Consider the following 13,474-nt stretch of genomic DNA (forward strand, 5'->3'; position numbering starts at 1 on the left):
TAATCCAGTCAAGATTTATGTATTGCTTTTGGGTGTTTTTTTAGTTTCTTTTAATGTGGAGCAGCCCCTCACCTTTTTCATGACACTGATCTTTTGAAGAGTCTACGTGCTGTCTTGAATGGTGGATATGTTATAGATATATTTGTTTCCTTTTGTTATTGCTTAATTTGTTCTACCTACCCTGTTTCCTATAAATCTGAAAGTTTGATATAGTCTCAGCCTTGATGGATTTGGGTTAAGTAATTTTTTGGCCAGAACATTTCATTGGTGATGCTATGTACTGTCTTTTGGATCATGCCAGGAGGTATGTAATGAGAGGATGTTCCGCTACTCATGATGTTAAGTTTGATCCTCATTTAAGGTATCAATTGCCAGATTTCTTACCTTTGCAAGTAATAAGTAATCTTTAGGGTGATTCTTTGGTATTTTGTGAATATTTTGTTTCCAACAATTTTTTTGCCCTGTGTTTTACACATTTTTATTTATTTATTTTTTTTATAATTCTGTAAAATCTCCATTGGTTATAAAACCAAAAGTATAATACAAGGTACATGAAGAGATGTTTTGCTTGCTTTTGTGTCCCCTCCGCCTCCCTTACTCAATGTGTAATCATTTTAATTCGTTATTGGATTATCCTTTTGTTGTATTTTAAAAATAAAAATATATTTGTCTATAAATATACTCATATTCCTTCTCTTAGATAAAAAAAATAACATTCTGTTGTGTAGCTTTCATTTCACTTACAACATATCCAAGAGATCACTTCATAGCAGTATATAGAGATTTGTAGAAGGGCTTTTCTAAGATGTATATATTTATGTATACATTTGTGCATATTCATGTCCTTCCTATGCTTGAAGTCATTCAATGGTACCTCATTGCCCTTGGGATAAAATCCAAACCTCTTACGAGACTTGAAAGGCCGTTTATCATTGGGCTTCTGCACATGTTTCCAGCCTTGCCTCTTCCCCCAGCATGTGCACATGCACACACATAAGTGCTATTACTGCCATACTGAATTGCCCCTTTTTTTGGCTTTGAAATATATTAAAATTGATTGCTCTTTGGAATTGCTTTGATTTCCTTGAATGGACCATGAGCAAATCCTTGATTTTGCGTATAATACTCCTCTCTGCATAGACAGTTCCTTCTCTCCGTCCTCACTACTCATCCTGTAAGCCTGAGCTGAAACATATTCCTGGAAGCCTTCCATAGCCCAAGTCTGAGTTAGGTGCCCTTCTGTGCTCACCCAACACCATTTATTTATCATTGTTTTGGTATTCAGTGTACAGTGTTCTGATTATTTATATATATGCCTTCCTCTGTTAGTCCATGAGCTTTGTGAACACAGGAACCATGGCTCGCAGGATATGAGGGCCCCAATGCCTGGCATTTGGAAGGCATTCAGTAAATATTTATTGACTAAAAGTGGCAGAAAGGCACAAGCCCGGACATATATTGTAATATCCATAGACCTGAAACCAAACTCAAATGGAATTTGCTCAGATGTGGTGATCTGAGCAGAAAACGTGAGTTGCCTTATTCATTATGGCGCTGTAGGCAGAGTCCAGACCAGCATGTGTGGGGGCCTTTAAGTCACCCTGGGATGGTGCTGGCTCATGGCCTGGGCTGAGAGCCAGAGAGGGGCACCATCAGCTGCTCCTCCTGAGAGACAGAGATTGACAGGGCCTGGGGGTAGGGCTAGAGATGAGAAAGTGGTGTCAGTCTGTAATTTCCAGGGGTGGTGGGAATGCTTACTGGAGGTGGGACCCGGTAGACAGAACCAAGCTAAGGAAGAACCTGCCTTCTGCATGGGAGCAAATGCTCAGGCCTTGCTTGGTGGAGCATCTCTTGTGGGGGTCTAGGCTCAGGGGCCTGGCCCTTCTTGATGTCGTTGGGCCTGGGGTTTACAGGATGCCCAGGCTGAGGAGGAGATCAAACAGGAGATGAATACACTGCAGCAGAAGCTGAATGAGCAGCAGAGTGTACTCCAGCGTATTGCTGCCCCTAACATGAAAGCCATGGAAAAGCTGGAAAGTGTCCGAGACAAGTTCCAGGAGACCTCAGATGGTAAGATTTTTCCCTTTTACTTGGGTCTAAGGTGAAGACAGAAGGCTGGAGTTATGAAACAAGGGATTGTTACACATCACAACACTCCTGTTTTTACATGCTTTCTTGAAACTCCCAAGAGCCCTAAAGAGTAGGGGTCAGTAATCACACCTGTTTTTTATAGAGTCGAATACTGCTGAGATTCAGAGAGGGTGAATGGCCTGCCCAAGGATGCACAGCTAGTTGTTGGTTGAGCCCAGGGTAGAATTCATGTTTCTGTGGCTCCAAGCCCAAATTTCTTCTTTTGTACTAGTGACCAGCCCAGTGGTCATGAGCAGTCATGGGGCCATTTTCCTGGGGCCCTCCCCAGATGTCCCTCTCCCTTTGGGATATTCCCTGCTCTGTGGATTGTCATTTACAGGCCATTCTTGCCAGGGTATGGTCCTCAGCCTTGGCGGAACCTGGGCACTGAGGAGTCACCTGTCTTTCCCTCGTGGCAGAGTTTGAGGCAGCCCGAAAGCGAGCCAAGAAAGCCAAGCAGGCATTCGAACAGATCAAGAAGGAGCGTTTTGACCGCTTTAATGCTTGCTTTGAATCTGTGGCCACCAACATTGATGAGATCTACAAGGCCCTATCCCGCAACAGCAGTGCCCAGGTAAGCCAGAATCCCTTACCCAGCCAATCCCCACCATCATGTTGCCCTTTCCTTTAGGCTTCCTACCCCTCTCCTCCTCTAGATCCAGACCCAGATTCTGACCTGTCTGCCTTTTCCCTAGGCATTTCTGGGCCCTGAGAACCCTGAGGAGCCCTACCTAGATGGCATCAACTACAACTGTGTGGCTCCTGGCAAACGCTTCCGGCCTATGGACAACTTGTCAGGGGGGGAGAAAACAGTGGCGGCTCTGGCCTTGCTCTTTGCCATCCACAGGTAAGGCTGCTCCTCCCAGGGCAGTTGATGGAGAGACTGAACTGAGGCTACCAGAGGCTCTGGGGTCCAAGGACATGCAGAGATCTGCAGAGGTGAAGATGTTCTGGTGGAATCTGGATTGCGTCCCTATTTCCCTACTTACTACAGCACATCTGGCCTTGGTTTCCTGGACCTGTCTTTCCCATCCATTCAGCATGCCCTCGCTGGCCCCTGCATGTCTTCAGTCCCACCACCAGGCTTTTGCTTACATGGTTGCTGGCTAATTAGTCCTTTCTGTGCAAATCTAGCTTGACCATCACCTACCATGCCTTCACATCTCATTTTCCTCCTCCTGTTCCTCTAGGAAGCTTGCTTTGACCAACTGTGGCATACCCTGACCTCCCCCTCCTGAATGCCAGTAGTACTTGAATCTGACCCCCACAACTTAATACTTGATTGATTATACAGCGTCATTCAGCAAGCATTTCTTGAGGGCTGCTTTATACCAGACTGTTGGGGGATTAGGGACACAGATGAGTCAGACATGGTCTCTGTCCTTGAGGAGCTCATGGTCTAGTGAAGGCCAGATGTGTAAACAGTGAGCTAAGTGTTATAACCGGGTGAGTGCGTGTGCTGTGGATGCACGGAGGAGGAACATCTAACCCAGTCTGAGGGAGGGTGTGGGTGGCCAGGGAAGGCTTTGAAGGACAGGTAACACTTGAGTAGGAAATGCAAAGGATGAGTAGAAGTGAGCTGAGACACTGGGGGCAGGTGGGGGGGTGGTCGTGCTAGGCAGAGGGTGCCGCATGTGCAAAGAGGCAGGGAGCCACAACAGTATGGTGCAGGTGGGTGGGATAGACCTCCAGGTAGGTTGGACAGTGTGCTCAGAGCTAGGACAGCTTTATCTCCCTAGCTGGTCTGGAAGCTCTGGAGAAAACTGTGTCTTCTCCTGGTTCTGAAGGATCCTGGAGCACAAGGTTGGATGCAGAGGAGGGTTCAATTGGTAAACTGGCCTTTAGGGGCTCAGGCAACATTAAGACCTGGGTGTTTTTAGTCTCTGAAGAAGTGGAGGGGGATGCTGGCCTGTGTGATGGGCCCTGGGGCTACCCTGCCCCACCACTGCCCCCATCAGTGTCAGCTCACCTACTGGTTCCCTCCCAGCTACAAGCCAGCCCCCTTCTTCGTCCTGGATGAGATCGATGCTGCCCTGGATAACACCAACATTGGCAAGGTGGGTGCAAGGAAAGTGGGGCCCGGGAGGGAAGCCCCTAGGTTGGGGCTGGGTTTCAGGGAGCAACTCCTGAGTGTGCTCTAGCCGTTCCTGCTGCCTGCTCTCTGTGCCCGGGAGGCTGGGCTCAGGGTCATTCATTCACGCCGTGCTAGTCAGTGGCCTCTTAGCCTCTCTTCCCCCCTACCCTCCACCCCTTACCCCACCCCTCTGACTCTGGTTCTGACTGGAAAACACAAGGGAGTGTTACGGCTTCAGCCCTGCTAAGTGCCTGGCGGCCCCTCCCACAGGTGGCAAATTACATCAAGGAGCAGTCGACTTGCAACTTCCAGGCCATCGTCATCTCTCTCAAGGAGGAGTTCTACACCAAGGCTGAGAGCCTCATTGGAGTCTACCCCGAGGTAGGGCGGGCCTGGCTCAGGAGCCAGCCCCACTCCCTGCCTGACTCCCCAGGGCAGGAAGGGAAGGCTGCAGTGGAGGGCCACGGGGGTGGGGGAGCATAGGGATTCAGGTCCTAAACAGCTATCTGGGCTTGTTGGAGCCCTGCCTTAGAGGCTTAGCCAGCCCAGCTGGGCAGGGCTATTGCGTCTGGGGACAGGTGGAAAGGCCAGGCAGAGGCAGCCAGACGGCAGAGAAAAGGAGAATGTAGAGGTAGGCAGGGAGAGAAGGCACATGGGACCGAGCACATCCTCTCACACCCAGAGAGAACCATTGCCTGGGCTTTGGGCAGGTATGTAGGGAGGAGGGTTTGAGGCCCCCCAGTCCTGGGGCGCTAGACCTCCCCCCCCCCCAATTCTCTCCTTACAATTTCATTTTTCTTTTTCTCCCTCCTCCTTCAGCAAGGGGACTGTGTGATCAGCAAAGTCCTGACCTTCGACCTCACCAAGTACCCAGATGCCAACCCCAACCCCAATGAGCAGTAGCAGTAGTTCTGCCCTCCTGCCCTGTCTGGATCCCTAAGCTGCCCCTCTCCCAATCTCTGGATATTTGGTTCCCAGCCTTCCCCTACCTCCTGTCCCTGTTTGGTATAGTCATGGGATTTAGGCACTGCTGTCAAGCACGAAGAGGAACAGAGGTGATGTTAGGTCTGGAGCAAAAATTCCTGAGCTTCAGGGAGCATCCTGGCCTTTGGAAGGAGGTGCTGAGCTGAACTGAGCTGAACAGGGCCATCTGTCCATTCCCTACCTTCCCCTCTCCCAAACCTTCCCTCCCCTCTTCACCCATAATCATGGGTCCCTTGGGCCCTTTGCATCTTGCTTATGTGTGGGTATGTATGTGTGTATATATGTGTCTGTATGTGTGCATATGGGTGTGTTTGCAAAATAATAAAGATATTGGAGACCCATTTTAGAAGGAGCCTAGGCTGCATTTGATTCTAAGAGAGCTTAGTATGACAGCACCCCAGAGCTGGGCAAAGGTGTTCAGGACCTCATAGGAATCAGTCATATGGAATTGCCCTCATTCACTTGTGTGTTTTCATTCATTTGTGTATTCATCAGACATATATTGAGCACCCTATGTTTGTCAGGCTCTATTCTAGAAATACTGAGCTGAATCAGACATGATCTCTACTGTCCTACTCAGGAGATGCAGTGGGTTCATGATTTCCCATGGTCAGCTGAATCATATTTATAGGTACTTGGAATTTGAGAAGAGGACGATCACCTCCAGGCTTCCTGGAGAAGGGTCACATTTGAAAAAAAAGTTGATAGGATTTAGTTGGGCACTAGGAATGGAGCCTGGGCTCTGGGGACAGACATTTGTGGGTTCTAGTCCTTTTTTTAAAAAAATCACTTAACTAGTTTGATGTTGGGCAAGTCATTTGACCTTTCTGTGCCTCAGTTTCCTCATCTGTAAAATGGGGCTAACAATATTACCTACCTCATAGGATTTAATGATGTCAAGCTCCTCACTGGGGGCCTTATCCCTGCTTGGAGCCCACTAGGTGCCGACCCCTCAGAATAAAAACTTTCACATACCTAGACCCCTGAGGGCTCTGATCCCAGTTGTTGGGGACAGAAGGAGCCTCCAGATCTGGGAAACACTAAATGCCCTGGTTATTGAAAAAGTTCCAGGGCACCAATGGTGTTTGCCTGATAAGTGAAGGGCCTAGGAAGCCTAAAGCTTCAATCATGTATGGTAACCAGGTGCCTGGGCCCCATCCTGGGTCGTGAGGAAATAGGGGAGAGGTAGCCTGGGCCACATCCCGGCTGAATGTGTGTCAGGTTCCTTCTGGGAACTGTGTCAGCTGCAGGGACTGTGCAGGGGCAGCACAGCTTGCTGCCATGAGGTCAGCCTTTGCTCGTTCACATACACTGTCAAACCATCACCTTGTCCTGATTGTATATCACATTCTTGTTTTTTAAAAGGTAAAGCCGTTCTAAACTACTCAAGTAATGCATGAATCCATTCTCTAAGACATGAGATTTATAAGTAAACTAGCCTTGTTTGGCTACCATTGCCCGGCCCCCTCTAAACTGCTGTTGTTTGTTGTACATCCATCTAGACAGTTTTAAGACTTTGACATATGAGTTCATTGAAAATATTATTGTGTATTTAATACAAATGGTATATTGAGTCATTCTGCAGTTTGCTTTCTTCGTTTAATGGTGTTCTTGAGATCTATGCATGTTGTTTGGGCTAAATGTAGATTGAATTCAGCCTTTGTAATTGCTGTATGGAGTGCCATCATATGACTGTACCACATCGTACTCATTTCTTTTGTGATAGCTAGATAAGACTGTTTTCTCTTTTTGCTATTATAAAATACTACACAGGAACATTTGTGCGTGCGTGTGCGCGCGTGCTTGTGTGTGTATGCGTGCGCGCACGTGTGCATATGAGTTTACCTAGGGTTGCTTCCTAGAAGTTGAATTGCAGAGTCATAGACTATTTATATTTTTGTTTTGAATAGATACTTCCAAATTGCCCTCCTGTACTATTTACTCAGTATTTTTTTTTAGGTTGTCTTAGGTATAACATTGTTATCTACTTCGGTTTCATCCTAAGTAGTGATATCCGTGAAACCATGGGTCTGATGTGCTAATTATGTATTTTTCTAATACATATTAAAAGGCATAACTCAAAATAAATTTGTCTGTGTTCAACCAAAGAAGTCACATACCACCAGTGGTACATGTGCTGTAGTATGGGAAATACTGGCATATCTGAAAGAGCACAATTTGGGAGTCACCCTGGTTCAAATCCTAGCTGTAGAAACTTGAGCTCATTACCTCACCTCCCTGAATCTCAGTTTCCTCACCTAGAAAGGGAGGTAATACGTGCCCTACTCTGTGGCAGTATAGGGAAGAGGAAGTTTGAAGTGATTTGGCTGGCACCTAGATCATTATAGACCTCTCAAGGTAGCAATTGCTATTCTCCCCACTTTATAGAGGAGGAAACTGAGGCCTAGGAAGGTGAAGTGACCCAGCTACCAGATAACAGTAGAATTTGAACCCAGGCCCCCAATTTGGTATTGTGCTTTCTCTACTGTGAGGGTGGTTATCAGTCTTGGCTGTGCACCAGAATCACTTGTGAAACTTTTTCCTTTTTTAAAAATCAAAGCAATATATACACTGGTTAGAAAGTAAAATAGTACAGAAGGGCTTATAATGCAAAGCAGCTGTTCCTGCTGCACCCCCACATCCAAAGGGTGTGGAGCTCCTTGCTCTGGTCCCGCCCCTGGAAATCTAATTCAGTAGGTGTGGATAATAATCTGGATAACAAATTCTTACCTCACAGGGTGGAAAGGATTAGATGAGATGCCTTGGACTAAAGCCCTGGCCTATAGGGACACAAGTGCTCCAGAGGACTTAGGTCCTGAGGATCAGAGAGGTGAGAGGCTTTGTCCTAGGTCCCAGTTGGTTCGTTGGCAGAACCTAGACTTCAACCAGGAGGGATCTCTGTGCTTGCCCAGTGCTTTCCCACTGTGCCACACTGCCTCCTGTCATTGTAATGCAACACGAGCTTAGTGAAGGCTGTGTTCAAATGAGAGCTGACACCACAGTGTGTCTGGATCCAAATAGTATCCCTAGGGCTTTTGAGAGGACACTACGTTGATTCCCTTATACCCTGGACCTAGTAGCCTTGGTCTAGGGAGTTGAAGAGTACTCCATGACCATGTTTACCTTTAACTGGGCATTTCACTGGGAATTGCTGTGTTGCCCACCAGGAACATAAACGTGTCTAATCTTTACCCTGCCTTTGAGGAGCTCAATAGTTGGGGGAGGCAACTCATAGAACAGCTGCTAACCATACAGTATGCTAGCACTCTGCCAGGAGCATGGAAAAGGGAGGGCCAGTAGCCTATGTAGAGGTTCAGGGAAGGCATCCTCTAGTCCCAGAGATGACACCTGAGCTGATCTTGAGAGACTGGTAGGAATTACCCAGTTGAAGTGGAAGGAATTTCCAGGTAGTAGGGACATTTATGCCCAAAGACCTGGAGGTAAGAAGCAGCAAGACAGTTTAGAAATCCCGAAGTAAGATTTGATAGAGTTCAAATCTACCTCGTGGGACAGCGTGGCTCCCAAACTGGCTTTGCATCAGAACCACATGGAACATCCCAGGCCCCGGCCTCTGAAAGTTCAATTTCTGTAACTGGGGTGAGCCCTCGGGATCTTGAGTGCTTAGAAAAACTAGCACATGACTCTAGGGTACAGCCAGGTTTGGGAACTGTGGCCTGAAGGCAGCGTGGGAGCCATGGAATGGTTTTAAGTAGGGGAGACCCTGAATCGGATGCGAATTTTATAAACCTCTTTCTGGCAAGCCACTATAGAATGGATTAGGTTAAATGTGCATCCTGTATGCTGCCATGCCTGGAGTTTCCCTGTTGGCTCAATTTCTCACACTGTGTTTGCTTGTTTTGTTTCTGAATAAGCTGAAAGCACCACAGGTATGGGTCTGGGGTTATCTTGCTACTGGCATATCCCCAGCAAAAAGCACAGTGCCTGATCCCAAACAGGCACCCAATAAATAGTTTTTGCATGAGTGAATGTGTGAATGAATGCATTTGTGACAGAGAATGGAGACAGTGGGATGAGTTTGGAAACTGTTGAAAAGCCTAGGAGGCCTACTCAAGGGCAAGGGCAGTGGGAATGGATCAGAGGCAATAAAAGTGTGAGCCAGACTTGATGCCTGAGGATTACTGGATGTGGAGGGTGACTGAGGATAGAATGTGTGCCCATTAGTAGCCCAGATTCCTCCCCTATCCCAGTCATTCTCTTTCCTCATTCATCTAAGTCAGAATCTCCTTCCAGCCTCAGCCACTGGAATTCCTCCCTCAAGTTAGTTAAGCATTCTGTGTGCTGTGTGGTCCCCTCCCCCTCCACCCCCACCTCCCCACTCCCACCTTACTCCCCAGCCATTGATTCATTCATCCAGTTCAATAAATCTTGGCTAAGCACCTCCTGTATGCAGTGAGGCTCTTCCAAGCCAGGACTCTGACTCCCTCTTTCCTACCTCAAGAGATGTTTTTGAGGGCTTCCCCAGGTAAGACTTCCCATCCCTTAGACAGTAAGTAACCTAAAGCAAGATGCCCAGATGTCAGACCTGTAAGGGAACTTACAGACTTTGTCCAACCCCCCTCCTGAGGCCCTGGGAGGGGAAGGAGCTTGCCCAAGGTCCCATTACTAGAAAGTGTCAAAGCCAGAACCGGAACCTAAGTTCCCTTTCCACATCACCACTAGAGCCTTGATCTCTCCCATCACAGATCAGGACAGGCAGAGGCGGCCAGGGAGAAGGTGGGACTTAGGTCGGCCTTGAAGGTCAGTGTACTGGATAGGCCAATTACACTGCCCCCTTCTGGAAACCCTCAGCAAACCTGCCATGCCCACAGTCCCTTCCAAGGGGTTTCTTAAGCATGAGTTGCCATGCTCTGTACCATGTGACCTCACTATCCTGGCCACAAGTGGTTAGTTTGGGATAGTATCGGATTCGAAGACAGCCAATCTCTAGGCTATAGCCTATTAGGTGGACTGCTGTAAAAGTTCCACCTCATAGTGATGGCGTGTGTCAAATGGCCTCCAGGGAGGCCAGATGTGAGGCATTCAGAAGTGAACGATTTTAATTAGAACTTAGCAAGACAGAAGTGGTGGTGGATGAGGGGTGCCAGAAGCTAAACAGCAAAAGCTAGGAGAAAGCTGCAGGGACCATGAGACGTTTATATCATGAGAACATGGGGCCACAGGTAGCAGAAGCCATGAAGCAGCAAGACAACCATGGGCCAAAAGGACACAGAAGCCATGAAGCAATAGGAGCCACAATGTAGCAGGAGCCACAAGGAACAGAAACCACGAGACAAAACCATGAATACGAGATCCACGAAGCAGCAGAAGGCTTGAACAGACAAGATCACGAGCAGAAGCACTGAGACTTGTCAGAGCCACAAGGTAGCGAGGCAACAGGAATCGAAGAGGCTGCAGGAGTTATGCGGCGGGCAGAAGCTACAGCACAGAGAAGCCCTGGATTAACTGGAACCGAAGCCCCCAGAAGCCAGGAAGCTGCAGGAGCTAGGAGGCCGAGAAGCCGTGAGGCCCCTGAAGGCCAAGTGCTAGCGAGGGAGGGTAGCAGGGGGAAACATTTTTAAAAAAAGGTAGTCTAAGTAGCAGTAGGAGGAGTATAAATACATCCAGAAAGAAGTTGAGTCACCATTTTGGGAAGCACTATAGAGAAGGGAGCAACAGATGCCTGCAGCTGAGGGGGTGACAAGATAAGCCAGGCTCTAGAGCTGCTTTGGATCATGAACCATTTTCAAGTTTCTGTTCCTCCATGAGGCTGCCTGTGTAGCTGTTTTTGTCTTCCTTATTTCCCTGTGAATGCTTCAATAAATTTCCATCACTAACCTGAGTGTGTCTGTTTTTGTGATCTAAAAGAAGTTAATACTGCGGTGTGCACTGTAGATGGGTGGATAGCAGGGCAGAAGGTCATCCAGGTGGGTTTGAAACAAGACACAGGTGGGAATTCACTCATCCTTCTTCTCATGCCCTCAGTGGCACAGGTACTTCTCATTCATTTACTCCCTGGCTCCTTTTTCTCATTCATGCCCCCACTTACTGTCCATTTGTTCATCATTTTGTGCATAATTCATTCATTCACTTATTAGCTTGTGCACTCAGGCATTAATATAAGCGTTCACTCATTTGATGGCTCCACCTTTGCACCCGTTTGGTCAGCCAGAATACATGGGAGTTCCTGCATCCTGTCAGGACCAGGGCTAGGTTCTAGGGATAAGATAGAATTCCTGAATTCTAGGAATTCACGGTTTAATTGGGGACTCAAGTAGAGGAGTGCACCAAAGGCGAGAGATTATACGGCAGAGGTCTGGATGAGGCAGGGTGAGAATATAGGACTGTGCCCATGTGGGGTGGAGCAGGATGGAGGGAGTACTTGAAACCTTTATGGAGGAAGGGGCACTCGAACTGCCTCTTAAAGGAAGAGTTGGTGTTTACCATGTAGAAAGGATATAGAACATTCCAGGCAGAAGAGCTGCCTGAGCAAAGTTAACATGAAGAGTGGAAGTGCATGGATTTAGGGGTGGGCTGGGGAATGGGCCTTGTCCCGTGTGGTGGAAGAAGTGGCAGAAACCAGGCAGTGGAGCATTAACTTTGACTCCAGGGGCGATAGGAAACTGTTAGAAGGGTTTGAAGCAAGGGAGTGACAGAGTCAGACTGGTATTTTAGGATGATCACTCTGGTAGCTGGCATGAAAGATGGTTGCAGGCGTGAGATACTGACCTAAGTAACACACCTGGAGAGAGAACATCTAAGTGTCATAATTAGAGGCATGAGTGAAAACTCGAGGAGTCCCTGATGAAAGAGGAAAAAGTTCTACCAGGGGACCAAGGCAGACTTTTCAGAGGAGGACTGAGCCAAGCCTTGAAAAATAAATAGGATTCCAACTGGTAGAGGTGAGGAGTAAGGGCTTTCCAGGCCTGGGAGACCTGAAAACAAGCCAGGAGGTAGGTGTTAATGAGGTAACTTCAAGCTAACAAAGATTGCAGTTTGATTGCAGCAGAGCTGCACCTAAGCTAAAGGCAGGAAGGGAGACTGCAAGTTTCACAAAGTTTTTTCTATAATGCTGCCTTCAGGTCTGCAGATACAAGAGAATTTGGGAGGGAGGGAGTAAGTGGTGGGCAGGAATGTCCTTTTCCTGCGTTTTTAAGATTAATTTTAAGTACATGTTCATTTTAAAATAGGATCAGTGCACACACATTATTTAGAAGGCAAATCAATAAACTTAAATCAGTACAAAAGGACATGAAAAGTTGAGTCTCAGCCCCACTCTCTACTGCTTTTCATTATTAGCAACCACTGTTCGTTATTTCTTCTGATTGTGACCTCCATATTTAAATATTGTGTTATGTGAGCATTTGTCTTTTATCAGTTTCAGACATTAACCCATTGATGTCCTGCAAATGACAAGTGAGAATTTAGGTCACGTCAAGTTCAACTCTTGTCTTTCCTGCTTCCGGTATAGTTTTGTTTCTGTGCTACTTTTCTGAATTTAAATGATACTCTTCATTTTCCATGACTTAGAGACAATATTTCTTGACCAGAATTTTGTTAGATGAGAATGTCTTTTCTTTTTCCCCCTTCCTCCGCCCTCAACCTCCCCAACTTCTGTCATCTGGTCTTTTATATTGTCAAAGTTGATAACATTTGAATCCTGTAATCATGATTATAGTTTTTGATATGCATGTTGTCTGTAGTTTGATTTGAAAAGTTGAAAAGGGATAAGCAATTGTAGAATATGACTGTAAATACTCACTGAAGAAGCCATTTAATGTACTTTTTATAATTTTTCCTTGTAGTTTTCATTTTTCCTCAAGTTTCTTTTTTTTTAAAGGTTTTATTTATTTATTCATGAGAGACACAGAGAGAGAGAGAGAGAGAGGTAGAGACACAGGCAGAGGGAGAAGCAGGCTCCATGGAGGGTGCCTGACGTGGGACTCTATCCTGGATCTCCAGGATCACGCCCTGGGCTGAAGGTGGCGCTAAACCGCTGAGCCACTTGGGCTGCCCTTTCCTCAAGTTTCTAATTCTCTTTTCATCTTTCACTGTTTTACTTTATTGTATATTCCATTTTTTTTTCTTCTCAAAATTCTCTATTAAACATTCCATCAGGCCTACTTTTTTTTTTTCCTCCAGGAAGAAGGTCTCTTGGAGGAAAAAAAAAAAGATCTAAGAGACCTTCCTGGAGCTCACTATATTCTTTCTCAAATTGGACTAGTTGCTCTTTAGGCCTGATGCAGGGCTGTCATTTCTGGACCTTCCTTCACTGCTTTCCTTGCTTAG

The 13,474-nt window shown here is 46.8% G+C and overlaps 1 protein-coding gene across 6 annotated transcripts in view; it reads left to right on the forward strand.

The window, feature by feature from the left end:
- SMC1A (structural maintenance of chromosomes 1A) overlaps nucleotides 1-13,474 on the forward strand; it is a 48,929-nt gene that overhangs the window by 27,559 nt on the left and 7,896 nt on the right. For 2 of the 6 annotated variants that reach the window (XR_013375222.1, XR_013375221.1), the window contains exons 20-24: nucleotides 1,914-2,070; nucleotides 2,550-2,704; nucleotides 2,826-2,977; nucleotides 4,118-4,187; nucleotides 4,475-4,585. Coding sequence is in view for 4 of the 6 variants with exons in the window: in XM_077890238.1 (XP_077746364.1) it covers nucleotides 1,914-2,070; nucleotides 2,550-2,704; nucleotides 2,826-2,977; nucleotides 4,118-4,187; nucleotides 4,475-4,585; nucleotides 5,024-5,107 (729 nt within the window). In the remaining 2 variants the exon portion in view is untranslated. Of the gene's footprint in view, nucleotides 1-1,913; nucleotides 2,071-2,549; nucleotides 2,705-2,825; nucleotides 2,978-4,117; nucleotides 4,188-4,474; nucleotides 4,586-5,023; nucleotides 11,023-13,474 lie in introns of those variants that run through there. The other 4 variants (XM_077890241.1, XM_077890240.1, XM_077890239.1 and 1 more) reach the window with 3 other exon arrangements.

Source organism: Canis aureus, chromosome X (assembly GCF_053574225.1).
Source record: "Canis aureus isolate CA01 chromosome X, VMU_Caureus_v.1.0, whole genome shotgun sequence".
NCBI classification, from domain to species: domain Eukaryota; kingdom Metazoa; phylum Chordata; class Mammalia; order Carnivora; family Canidae; genus Canis; species Canis aureus.